This window comes from Colius striatus, chromosome 2 (genome assembly GCF_028858725.1).
Source record: "Colius striatus isolate bColStr4 chromosome 2, bColStr4.1.hap1, whole genome shotgun sequence".
NCBI classification, from domain to species: Eukaryota; Metazoa; Chordata; class Aves; order Coliiformes; family Coliidae; genus Colius; species Colius striatus.
Genome location: NC_084760.1, coordinates 79,318,429 through 79,332,173, shown reverse-complemented (window position 1 = coordinate 79,332,173; position 13,745 = coordinate 79,318,429). Strand labels below are relative to the sequence as shown.

Genomic DNA, 13,745 nt, shown 5'->3' with positions numbered 1-13,745 from the left:
ACAGAGAATGACTCTGTGTGGTTATCAAAAATAATTAGTATACACGTTTAGGTTGATTTAATTGACGTAAAATATACTGGTATTGTATTTCAGGGACTATCATCTGTTAAAAATATTATCTTTTGTTTGTCTTTTCTGTTTTTTTCTGATTAAGAGGACTACAGTAATTGCAAGCATGGGGTATTGGAGGTGGGAGAACACTGCTTATATTGGAGGTGAATGTATTTGTTCTCGTTACTTGAATAGGTGAAGTGTAGTTGCAAAACTATGCAAAGTTTAAACTTAACTGTTTTAAAAAATCAAGATCAAATAAAAAATTATGCAGTTAGAGGTTTTATGTTATTACTCTATAGGTTGACTCATTGTAGCATACGGAGAGTTCAGATAGTGGAGAAGTTATTTACTCCAGCATTTCCAATCCCACAATTACTTATTTCTTTTTCCCTTAGTTGCAAGACAGAAAATATAAATTTAACCAAGACTCATTTGTTGTCTTCTGAAATGTAGGTTTTGTATAAATATGTAGGTAGAAAGCAAATGTTAAGGCAATTAAATTTCCAAAGTTGGACTCTGAAAGATATATAGTTACTGAAATTGTTCACTCCTGCAGTCTTAATTAAGTACCCTTTGATCTCATGATGATGTCTTTTACTATAGTCATTTCACAACAGCAGCCTTTAGAGGGGAGAGAGTGTTCAACCTATAACATTTTCAATGTATAGGACTTGAACTATGGTTCCTGAGTGAGGAGCTTTTGAACATTATTCTCTGAGTAGCCTAACACCTTGTCTGCTGTGCATAGCACAGCAGCAGAGAATGTTGTGTCACAGTCTAAGCTGGCTCCCTGGGTAGGGACCTCTTCTTAGGTTTGAAAAGACTCCTGTTAAAAAAAAGGAGTTGAATTTCAACCTCTTTCTGAGCAAATGTGTTAGAGAACAGATCATTTTATAAAGAGAGATTATCAGCATCAGTTTTCACAGTGGCTCTGCAGAAAACGGTCCCAGCTTTGAAGTCCAAGTTGACAGAAGGATCCCCCTATGCATGATGGAGAGGAAGATATGAAAATAGACATCTTGCATGAGCATTTTATTCCTAGTTTGCTGCAGACAGCTAAACACAGAGCCTGCACACAGCCTCTGTACATGGAGATGATCTAATCTCTGTCAATGTTACCTAATTATCTCCAGGTATGATATTCTTGCAGGCAGCAAATCCCACAAGATTTGCTTGTGGGAACCAGAAAGCTGTTAGATTTTATGGTGCTTAATTCTCAGCTGTCTGTACCCTTAGGCCTTGTAACAAAGTCAGAGAGCCTTACCTGCTGCTGTTCTGCCATTCAGAGACAAAAGCAGTATCATGTGGTTGTGGGCTAAGCACGATAGGCAGCTCAGCCCCATATAGCTGCTTGCTCATTACCCCACAGGCAGATAGGGAGGAGAATCAGAAAAGAGAGACAAAAAAAAAGGTAGATTGAGATAAAGACAAGCAAAAGCTATGTGCACAAATGAAGCAAAACAAGGAATTCATTCATTTTACAATGTCTTCATCTGACTCTTCTGAAACAGGTTATGTACTTTCGGTATTGCCTAGCAGTTCTATCTTTTGTGAAGAAAGATTTATCTTTACAGTCTCAGGCTATGATGGCTTCAGTATCTTGCATCAAGTGGGTAATAAGCTACAATTTTATGCAAAATCTGAGAATGTGATTTTAGATGGTAGGATATTTAAAGTAATTTTCAGGATTGTATGATTTAATTTCCACCAAGTATTCAAGGCTTAAAGAATTCAAGACTTAGGCAAGAAATCACACTGATCATTCACCTTGAGAGAGATAAGAGTAAAATGTATATATTGTATTGGGGCAAAAGGATGGGGTTTGTCATATCATTACATTGTACCATGCAATGACATTTTGTTTTATATTACCTTTAAATTTCAACTTGTCACCTGTGTGAAACATTGTCACCTGTTGTTCAAAATAACTAACAGGCTATTTGGCATACAAAAATAAGCTTTATTCCATTCTACCTGTTAACTTAGAACTTTCCAAGATGGTGAATTATTTAACCTAAATGTGCAGCACGATACAGAAACTTTTCCTGTGGAAGACAGTTCATGTCGTGTCTGTCTTTTACTCTCTTGATACTTTAAAAAAAATCCACCAACTAAAAAAAGCCAAAAGCAATCAAGAAGCTTGTTCTATGTTTGCAATTTCAAACACCAAAAAATTTTAATTTAAATGGATCCATTTTTAAAGCTAATTATTAAGCTGTTTCTTGTGTTCATATTAACATTGTTACTTTGTTTATTCTGCAGACTCTTTAAAGCAGGGAAGCATAACTGAAGCATGTCAAAGTGTCCGCATTAGTAACAGTGTGTTGGTTAGCCTGGGCCGTGTTTTGTCCAAGCAGCGCAACTCAATCAATACTTTTCTTGCCTGAGGAGGGAGTCTCTATGGCAAGCCAGCCTCTGTGTGCACTTCTAAATGTTCCAAGATTGTTCCTGTCTTTAGCTGAATTCTGTGTTTCTGATACTAGACAGAACATGAACATTTACTATTGTCAGATCCTGGTAATTTCCTTTGTATTTAGGGTTCATACTGAGCTCATGAATTGGCAAAAAGAAAAGACTGGACTAAATATATCTGTGCCTGTAACTTCAAGGAGGAGTCATTCCCTTATCTGATGACATCTACCAGAGCTCCTAAAACTGAAGAGTCTTTCAAATTTCAGGTTAACTGTCTCTGAACAGCAAACTGTTAGTCATCTGAATAACTTGATTATAATCATTCCAGTGGATCTTCAGTGTCAGTTTTGCAGTAGGTCAGCTCTGTGAGTAGAAAACCTTGGGGTCTTTTTCCTGTGTGTCTACTGTGCTTTTGCTATAGCTGTACCTGACACTGTTCCACATGCAAAAGCACTGCAAATTATCTTCAACATATTAGGAAAAACTGAGGCTGGTACAGTTTTGTCTTCACAATGTGAATCCCAAAATATGGCACTTCATGTGTCACCTTTCAGCAACTGACTGGTTCACATAGCAGTTCTTTCCCCAGACCTGCGTGTTTCCCTGCCTGTCAACTAGGATTCCTGCCATTCTCTTTGCAGGCACTTGTCACAGTTACATAACAAGGGCTACATTTTGCTTTACTGATAAAATATGGAATCATTTTGGTTGGAAAAGAACTTTAAGATCACAAAGTCCAACCACTAACCTCACACTGCCAAGCTCACCACTAAACCGTATCCATCAGTACCTCATCTACGTGTCTTTTAAACATTTCTAGGGATGGTAACTCCACTACCTCCCTAGGCAGCCTCTTCCAGTGTTTAACATCCCTCTCAATGAAAAAGTTCTTCCTAATAGTCAATCTAAACCTCTCCTGGCACAACCTGAGGTCATTTCCTCTTGTCCTAGCACTTGTTATGTTGAGAGAAGAGACCCCATCTCACTACAATATCCTTTCAGTTAGTATTAGAGAGTGAGGTTAGATTCACATTCTGTATGAAAAATAAATATCCAGTTTTGAAGCTTTTACTTCTAAATAGCATGAGTCGCAGGAAATTTGCTACTGTGATAATTAACTGATCTACAGGCTACTGTTACTGAAAAAATAGCATAGCTTTCTTGTTGTTATTTCAAGTCACGTTAAAGTAGTTTTTTTAATTAAATGTTAAGGCTGTCATCACTTTAATCAAAATATGCAGTAGATTTTTTTTTAAATGAAACCATTATATAAGCTAAAAGAAGCAGAGGTCAAAAACTTTGTCAATTTTAGCAGTATCATAAGGTTTGATGCAGTTTAGTTTTCTCTTGTGGTCATTTGCATGTAATAAGTGGACATCTAAGTGATGTTTTTATTATGTTTTTATGTATATGGTAAAGAAATATGGGAGGAGGTTGAATGTTAGTACAGTAAATGTCTCTGAGGCTTTTTATTGTTTTAAAGAAATCAAGACTGAAAGCTGTGTATCTTCCATTTGGTGTTATGGAGAACACAAGCCAAAATGATGCTGTTGGTGAATGGCCATTATGTTGGAACTATAATTATACTGCATAAGTGTAAGGTTGTTTTATACTGAAGACCAAGGACATTGCTTAAGATTTATTCATTCTGATACTTTTTAATTGAAATTATTTCATTTCATAAAAAAGATCTTTGCAGTGTGGGGAGTAATTGGTTTTGGTTTAGCTAGTTTCCTATATTGTTTGTTCAACATCTGTTGAGGTGGTGCACAATATTCCATTTAGGATTTTCCAGAATTAGTAGTTGAGATCTAGAAGTCTAGCAGTGTAAGTTACACAACCAGGAAATAAACTTAGAGCTAACTTTGTTCCAGAACATTCAACTCTTCTAACAGGTTTTTTAGTGGTGTTATTAATTAAAGACATGCCAACAGAGACATTGGTATCCTGTACATCCCATGTTAGAAGCAATTACATTAAAATGGAGTGATTCTTTGTGTTCTGCAGAGAAGCCTCACTGATATGCTGAGTTTGTCCTGGTTACGTGAAATCTTTTATTGTCTTGAAAAGTAGTTGGTAAGGAAAGGGTGCTGATTATTATTACTCTTGGTTTTGTTACTACCTAAAGCCTCTGTGGGCACACATTGGCACTAACAGACCATTTCTGAATCTAAATGCCCCATAAGTTATTTGATAGATTTCACAGCTCTCTAATTTTTTTTAAGGTTGTACTGAAGCCAGCATCCTGAATATACACCGATTTGCAGTGAAATCTATACTCTTATTACTCCTTTTCTTATTTTAATTTCTTTTTTTTAAAGTTACTTAGTTTTCACGAGTCTACACAAAGTAGTCCAACTGAATCATTTAGTGCATAGAAGATTGTCGTGCTTAACTTTTGCAACTTTTTTATTTCTTTTTTCCCCTATAGGTATATTCGAATTGTTGGGACCCACAACACAGTGAACAAAGTTTTCCATATTGTTGCATTTGAATGCATGTTCTCAAACAAAACCTTCACTCTTGAGAAAGGTCTGATAGGTAAGAGACTAAACTTTTTCTTTTACATAAACAATTGCAAATGTTTGCTTTTTAAGACTGACCAGCACTATGCTCTTATTCCTGTTTCCACACAGAAAGGTCTGACTTGAGATAAATGATGCCAGAAGCATAGTATTAGTTGGTTAGTCCTTGCAACTTCAGTGAAATTCCAGTTTTATGGATTAATTAGTGATGATGCGAGAATGCTAAAGTTCAAACTGACAAAGCCATTCGTAGTTGAGTCTCTGTTCTGCTAATACGATTTTTCTTTGCATGTTACATTATGGTTGCTCTTGCCTCCCATTAGGTTAGCCCGAATTCTGTAATGAGGATGGAGTAACCAGAGCTATTTGTTGCAGTGAAGATGGATTTGGGCATTTAAGGCCTCTTATGCAGCCCAGTTTCAAGTGCTGAAAGTGAACTCTAATGTGTTGATTGTCATAGACGTTCTTAGCCATGGTAGAACATTATAATGGCCACTGTTATTCTCTGTACACCATGCTGCCGGAGCTGTTACCTCTGGAGCTCCGGACAGCTTATGTAATACTCATCTAAGTACCTCTACGAAGTTACTGTCTTACTTAAGGTAGAAATCCCTAACAGACTGACAATACTGAATCATAAACTGTGTTGATTTTTTTAATAGCCTAAAGAGGATGATTCCTATGCTTCTTTCTGAATAAACTCACAAGTGAGATCCTGAAATCTATTGGGAAGAGTTTTGTGCACCTTCTAGTCATTGTCAAAGTGACATTTCCTACAGTTTGTTAACTTCTGTCATGATACAGAGAATTTCAGCAAAATTTTCTCGAGTTCATACTGGTTTAAAAGATATCTTTAAATTTTAAGTACACATTTATGATAGAAGGGAAAACCATTTTCAAAAAAGAATTATTTCAGTAAGACATATTTCTCTTTTTTTTCCTGAGAATACTATAATATTTAGGTGTGAAAAACTATGACTCAACTCCTTCAGCTTATTCCCCATGTGTTACACAAAGGCGTTGCACAGTTACACCTGATCTTACGAGATTTGTTGTGTTATTATTATGGTTTTGTAGAAGTATAGAGTAAGTGTCCTGGCAAATCCTACTTTACTAATGTTTGTGTTATACAGCCCCGAAATATACAAGCTGTCCTGTAATGCAAATAGATGTTTTTTCCTTAGTTTTAGGGAGTTTGCAAATAGCATTGCAATTGCTATAGACAAGAAACTAGAATAAGCAGTAAAAAAACCTGTATTTAAAGAAAACATCCACCTTCAGTAGGCTAGTTAGTAGAGAAACAAAATACTTCACATTTGGTAAATCCTTTGAGCTTTCATATTTAGCAGTTGCAGCTATTTAAAACTTAATACCAGATGTTTAGATAAATCATACGTATCTATATGTCTTTCATTTAAGATTATATTTCTTATTTAGCAGATACTTAGGACTTGCATAATGTTTGTATTATCTTTTTTTTTCTTTTGTGTTAACTCAGAGATTGTTATTTTTAAAAGTAACCGAGACAGTGAATGGCTGTATGTTCAAGGAAGTATACTTGTCCCGTAGTTGATTTGTCTTTCATATTCTTAATGATATTTTGTGGTTTAGTGGGTATTGATCTCTTTCAGCATTTCACGAGTTTCAAAGATAATCTAGGGGATGGAGACTTTATATAGCTTTATTAAAATGTATACATTTATGATTTTCTTTTTTGGTACTTACAGTTAAATACTGTTTGGACTACATAATAGTATCTGTTGTTGATGGTGATCAGTGTAACAGTGCTGCTATTCAGTGTGGATCAATCAAGCTGTTGTACGTTTAAGTCATTTGAAGTGATCGACAATAAGCAAGAAGAGGCTTGTAGGGCTCTAAAGCTTTTTATATTGAAGGGATGGTAGTCAATACAGTTAATAGAAAATTTTAAAATTAAGAATTGAGTGAGTAGTAATTGAAAGAGAGATGTGGACCAACTTCAATTGTAAATGAAGCTGCAACAGGTGGGGACATGACCCTACAGAATTTGTGGTGAGAAAGGGAGTTTTTAGTTGAGGGCAGTCCAATTATGAAACGGTGCAGGGTCACAAAGGCTGTTCCACCAGTATTTATGGTCATCAATATTACCTATTCAAAAATATTCTCAAAAATTTTGATCCCGAAATGTGACCTTATACTCATTTAGTGCATTGTTTTACGTACCAGTGGTGATTACTGTAAGGTAGTATGCTGTCTAGCTCCCTTGATCAAGCAGATTGTCCAAATTTCACTTCTGAAAGGAAAATCTGTATGTTTACAATGGGGTAGTTGGGATAGATTTATTTTATTGCTCTAAGGACGATTTGTAATGTTTGTTTCTATTTTTGCAGTTACCAGATAGGGTAAAGTGAACTGAAAGCAGTTAGGAAAGCTCCACGAAACCTATGAAAGTGCAGTAATCAGAGTAGATTGCTTGTTAAACTTGACTGAGTTGGCTGGGAAACAAATAGTAAAAGTGAAGCACTGTTTCATGGTAACAGCAATTTTATGTTGTTGTGGTTTTTCATATAAAGTTTTCATGACCAACTATTAACTTGACATGTTACATTGAAAAGTTAATATGAAGGTGATTTATAGTTACTTTATACAATACTAGATGGAGTACTGACATGACCCATTGGTAGTTGAGTTGCAGTTTTTAAGTAGAATAGCAAGAAATGTTTTTCCTAGCACTGTCTGCTATTTTGGTGTTGTTTTACACTTTATTGTCTTGTGAAATGAGGTAAATGACAGAAATTAATTCAATCATATGAAATTATTCCCTAATGCAAGCGTTGGGTTGACATATGTGTTCATTTTGGTGTAGTATCATCTCTAAATGTGTAACTTAACAGTTATAAATATTGGATTCTTGAGATTAACATAACCGTTTCATTTAACAGGGTTGTAAATAGTTTTTAAACTCAAAAGCATAGTGTTTGCTTTTAATGAACTTCTGCTTCTGAAATTCTGAATGGTCTTAAGTCAATAGTATTTAATCTAGAATCCAAAACAAGCAAATGACAGACTCCTGTGGAGACAGAAGTGGTACTCAGTGTGATGTGATATTTTGTAAAAGCTCTTTATCTGTCCTGTGGCAAGAAGCTACAACAGTGGGTAAGGGGCTGCTTCTATACAGTGCGTCTTTCATTTTGGGGTGTTTTTTCCACCTAAATATAGGAACCAATTCCCCTTTTCTGCCTACAAAGGGAAAAAATTATAACCTCACATAGTCCTTTAATCAGTACTCAGTGCTTGAGGAGCAGTCAAGGCCTATGCAAGCATATGTGTTTGACCAGCCCATCGTCCTGTTTTGAGCCTGCTTTAAGGTCATAAGGAGCACAATGTGGAAGGCTTTTATATTAAGTTTATCTGTAGTCATTCTCAGTCTATCAGACTGTCTTGTAACTTGTACATTACACATGAAAGTGAGAACAGTGAATAATGACTGAAGAGCAGGAGATGGATATAAACAATGCAATGTCCTTGGTCAGTCTTTGGGGAATGCTGTTTGGTACTTACGAATCATTTTGAAACATCATTTGTGTGCTGTTCAATGCCTTAGGAGAACTTGTTTTAGAAGGGAACAAATGAAATAAATAAATCATCATTCACTTGCCTTTCACTCTCTGGCAGTTATTTTTTTTAAAAAAAAAAAAAAAAAACCATTTTGAAAAATGTGTAACAGCAAGAAACCAGTCATAGTCACTTTCCTAGTGTGTGATTTAGCTTTGGAAAAGATGGTTCTATCTCTCTCCAAGGAAGCAATGAGAGATGCTGGTTTTGTGTCTAGCTTAGTGTTGACCCCATGTAAAGCTGATCTTTTTTTTTCTTTTTTTTAAACAGTTAGCCTTATTTCAAAACCATGCAGATTTACCCAGCAATGGAAGTCAGCTCTGATGCAAACAAAACCTTAGGAAATTACAATAATTCGAAGACGATGTAAACACTGTAGGGATCTTGTCTTTTTCCTCTTTCTACAGGAAAGGACATGGTCAATTTAGTTAGTGCTACCCATTCTTCAAGAGAGATCTGTTCACATGGTTCGAGTTACTTGTTTTTTTCTTTTCTTACCAATACCATTGCCACAGCAATGGATGCATACTTCCTAGGGCACTCTGGAAACAATTTCAGTTTCTGAAAGCGTTCTTCAAGCAGGATGTTTAATGAAGAGCCCTGTAGCCAGACAATTGGTTGTCAAAAGCATGGCCAGTTCTAATGACTTGAATGCTTTTGTTCTAATTTACTGGACAAGAAATCACAAGCTCTAGCAGATGCCAACTGAAAAATCAGCTTTTCCTGAAGTTATTCTAATCCAAACTGACAGTTGGACATAGACAAATATTAATGGGGCTTTTTTTTTCCAGTTAAATATGACTTGCACAAAGCTTTTCACTAGAACAGGCAGAAATGCTGTTGATATTTGTTTGAAGTTGGTATTTCTTGAGTTCTTGATTGTTTTCTTGACTGAAGATTCAAACTAAATGTAGCAATGTCATGAGCAAATTTCAGCTCAAGAAAATAAGAGTATGTGTAAGAAAAGACAGGACTTTGTGACTGTACTTTTAATTATGTGAAAATCCTGTAGACTTAATAGTTTCTACCATGTAGCAAAAAACAAGTGCTAAGTCATATCCTAACTGAAGATTAGACTGAACAAATCTTTTAGCATGTGGAAAATGAAAGCAAAATGCCTAACCTTCCTTTAATTATTTAATACAATAAAATCAAACCCTGGAATAATGGTGACATCCCCAATTTTTTTTTCCTTTTATTTTCTTTGCTGATGTCTTTTCCTTGCTTTTTTCTTTTATTTGCTGTCAGCTTTCTGTCATTTTCTAGCGAGGAAACATTTTGTCAGCTCAGTTGATGGTTTAGATAGAGAAGAAATGCAGTTTTGCTGTTAAAAATTGAGAGATTGAAAGCTGAGCATTTAACAGATATCAGCATGATAGAAAAAATCACTTTGTATTAACTAAAAGAAAAATTTGTTTCTTCTGGTATGAATTCTTGTTTAGAGTTTCCTTCGTAAAGTTTTTAAGAAAATTCAGTAAAATTAACAGTTATGTTGCAATGATGACAATTCAGCTGGGAACATCTGACTGTTGCCCAGAGTGCAGTATAAATATATTCAGCAGTCCACAATGCTTTAAATTGCTGCCTTCATGTATCCTAAGACTACGTAGTAGATGTGCTCTTTCTCTGTGGTTTTTTTTTTTAATAATTTAATTAAAGTTCATTAATAGCTGTTTTTTTGAGCTGGTGCAGGAGCCCACTGTTCTCATCCTCCCCGTGTTGCAAAGAATTGTTTGAGGATTTTTTTTTTTTCCCATGTTAGCTAATTGAGTGCAGTGAAGTTACAGTGGATAGGCAGAAAGCAAAATCTGACCTGTCCAGATGGGGAGATGAAAGGAAGGACTTCACACTCAGACATGGAGCTAGTTAACAATGGTTCCTTTTTTTTTTTTTCCTGAATGTCTTCAGGGGGGAAAAAAATCTCTATGAAAAATTAAATATGCTTTTTTTTAAAAAAAAAAGGGGGGAAGAAAAAGCTTAAGGAGTGATAAGTAAATATAACTGAGGCTACCACACACTCCTGATACTTTTTCTCTTGAGGGATCTCTAAGGACAGTTGAATAACATATCTGTGTCATCTTTAAATATACCTAGTATAGATGGCCTGTAGGCAATGCCTTGAAAATTACAATCCTTTATAAAAAAACTGTAACTAGCTTTAAATGTACTGCAAACTGTTCATCATTCCATAATGGAGCATAAGACTGGGAGACAAGAAAGTAAGTTTTAATAAATGCTTTAATGCTGCTGCCCTGCAACCTGAATCATCTTCTGTTTTTCTTTGCCTACAGAATGTGTATGTTTTGCTAATGCACATCTTTTCTGTTCCATAAAAGCAAATCAGATTTGTCAGAGCAAAACTGCCCTATCAACAGTGGGGGAAAAAAAAAAGAATTTCTGTATTTGTGATCCCCTCCTTTGCTTTCCTTGCGACACTGGTTACTGTGGAAGCTGGAGAGCTGATGAAATTTTAAAAAAAAAAGAAATTAAAAATAGAAGTGAGACTGTTGTTTTTGGCAGTATGTTTTTGTTAAAAAAGTGACCTACATTGAAGCAGGATTCCAACAGGAAAAAGGAAGAGAACCAGAAGATATAAAAATACAGCACAGAGCAGTCCCCACCAGATGGTATTTTTAATAAAATTATCAAGCGGATATAAAAGATGATAATGAACATTCAAAATAGGGAGCAACAGACCCCTAGAGAGATGGAACAGTATGGCTCCTTCTGCACACTGCAACTAGCTAGAATCAGTTTCTAATTAACCGTTGTGTTGAAGATCACAGAATTATATTAAAAACACACTAAGACAGTTTCTGTGCAGTTGTTAAGGAGTTTGACTAATCGGAGTAACATCTTCTTAGGAGGTCACGAATTAATGCAGAAATCTAAATGTGAGAAGGAGCAGGATGATACTCAGAGGGCATAGAGGTAAAATTTTGCATGAACTGAACTGTGCTGTATTTAATTAATGCTTTGCATAGCTCAGAGAATGTCTGGAATCTGCAACAGAGCCTCAACTTGACCACCGATTTCAACCCTAATACTTGTTTTTTTAACCAAGATTTTAGTAGCTTCCTCATCCTACAAAAAGCAGCAATATAAGGAAGATGCTTTAATGCCTACATAAAATAGATACTCAGGGAAGTTCCCTTTTATCCCCTGTGTGTTTTAGGGTATTTTGGTTGGTTAGTGGTTTTCTTAAGATTATGCTTCTGGCAACACTAGCACACTTACAACAGAATACTAGCTCTTCATGGAAAATCTCTTTTTTGGGGGGGGCAGTGAAGGATTTGCTCTGAAATTTCACATAAGTATATTTCAACCATTTTCAGATATTGTACTATTTAAAATATATATTTTGCAGGCAACAATTAAAAGTATGTCATTTATCAGTGTGAAGTGGGATTAAAAGGGTATATTTGCATCTGTACTATACATCATTTGTGTTCTAGGGATAATTCAGATAGTGTTGATTTTAGGCCTTCTGTATTTCTGATTCTTTTGTGTCATTCTTGTTTTGGCTTATTTGTTGTTGTTTTACTTATATTCAAAAAAAATATAGTAGAAGATATTGTGAATTTGGAAATATTGTTAAATTGATCATTGTGATTCAAATGATTTTTTGGTAGCTTATTTCTTCCTATGTCACTTAGATTTCATTACAACACAGATTGACTGTCATTTATCAGAGGCTGACACATAAAATATCAGGATTTTCTTAATACAGCCTGCGCTGAAAGAATTTTTGTTATCATGTAGGTAAAAGTCAGTGCTTTTAATATTTCACTCCCAAAAAAAGCTCATCAGGCAACTTTGATTTTTCACATGTTTAGAGAGCATCATATTTCCAGCCTTGTTAATGTTAATTATTTGATTGAGAGAGAAAAAAGAGTTTGAAAAGTTGAGAAGGTTAGCTAAAAGAGAGCTTTTTTAGCAAAGCGATGGACCTGACTGGAGAGTGGCTTTTTTTAGTATTCATCTGTCATGTGGCTGGAAGGTGACATTCAAAAAGCTTGGGATTCTTGCTGAATTACAAACAGAGAGAAAGTACCATATTTGGTTTAATGTTAACAAAAGGAAATTATAGGTAATTCCAAAAAGAAGTATTCTTAAACAATTCTGGGAAGGCACAAGAAAATAGAGCTGATTCTTACAATGTGCTCCCAGAGGAGCTGCTGTTGTCTTGATTTTTTATTAAAGTGCTGAAATAATGTTAAGTTCTGACTATACAATGAGGAGAAGAGGGAAACTTCTTAGCATCAGCCTTAAGACAGACTAAGCAGGACTAAGTACAAGAAGAGCATTCCTCTCCTTGGAAAGTTTTCTAGAAACCAACACTAAATTTACTTCATTTGATAAAGAGTAACTTCCAGCATGACGCTTTTTTGTTTTTATTGCCAAGTGTGTAATGTTCTCCTGCTTCTAAAAATGCCTAGTAAAAGCTTACATTATTCTTTCTCTAATTTGGTTTATAACAACAGTGTTCAATTTTGGATGTATCGGAGATAAGAAAGAACTGAAATTAGATGATACTGTCACAGGGACCACAGTGTTGCACATGTACACTGATTGCAAGAGTTGTAGAGGTGAAAGAGTTCATTATAGATGTTACAGCATAAGCTAGCAGTTTAGCATTGACTTGTGCAATTAGAATTATAATCTTGTAATTGTTTTTTAGTGAAACGCTTTTCCTCTTGTCACAATTTTCCCAGAAATGCTTTTATGAATTTGAAAACTCCTTGAGTTCCCTAACTTTTTTGACTATACCATTTAAATAAACATTATTAAGGTGAATGAAAGAAGGCAAATTTAATATTCTGCAGTAATACCTTTTAAACTTTCTTTGGCATAGCATGCTGCTGCATGCTGACATTTTTTACAGACACATGTAGAATAGAAAAAAGAACTATCCAGGCAAGATGTTTGATGAAAGTAATTGGAGGGGAGGAGGGGATGGGCAATACTGTACGATTCCATCACTGTCTCCAGGAGCAAAATCATTATCCTGTGTTTTAGCCTCTCTTTTTTCAAAAGGATGAGTTCTAAGTAGTTTCTTTTGCTATTGGGATATTAGAAAATTTTTTGTGGCATTGAGTCATACATTTTTCGTGTCTCTTGACTGAATGAGAAATACTTCTGTGCATGCTGTTCCATTTG

At 35.3% G+C, this 13,745-nt stretch overlaps 1 protein-coding gene across 1 annotated transcript in view; it reads left to right on the top strand.

Annotated features, from left to right (window-relative positions):
* The window catches only part of BTBD9 (BTB domain containing 9), a 122,957-nt gene that overhangs the window by 70,876 nt on the left and 38,336 nt on the right, over positions 1–13,745 (top strand). The window contains 1 exon segment of the mRNA XM_061991267.1: positions 4,898–5,007. Coding sequence (XP_061847251.1) covers positions 4,898–5,007 — 110 coding nt within the window.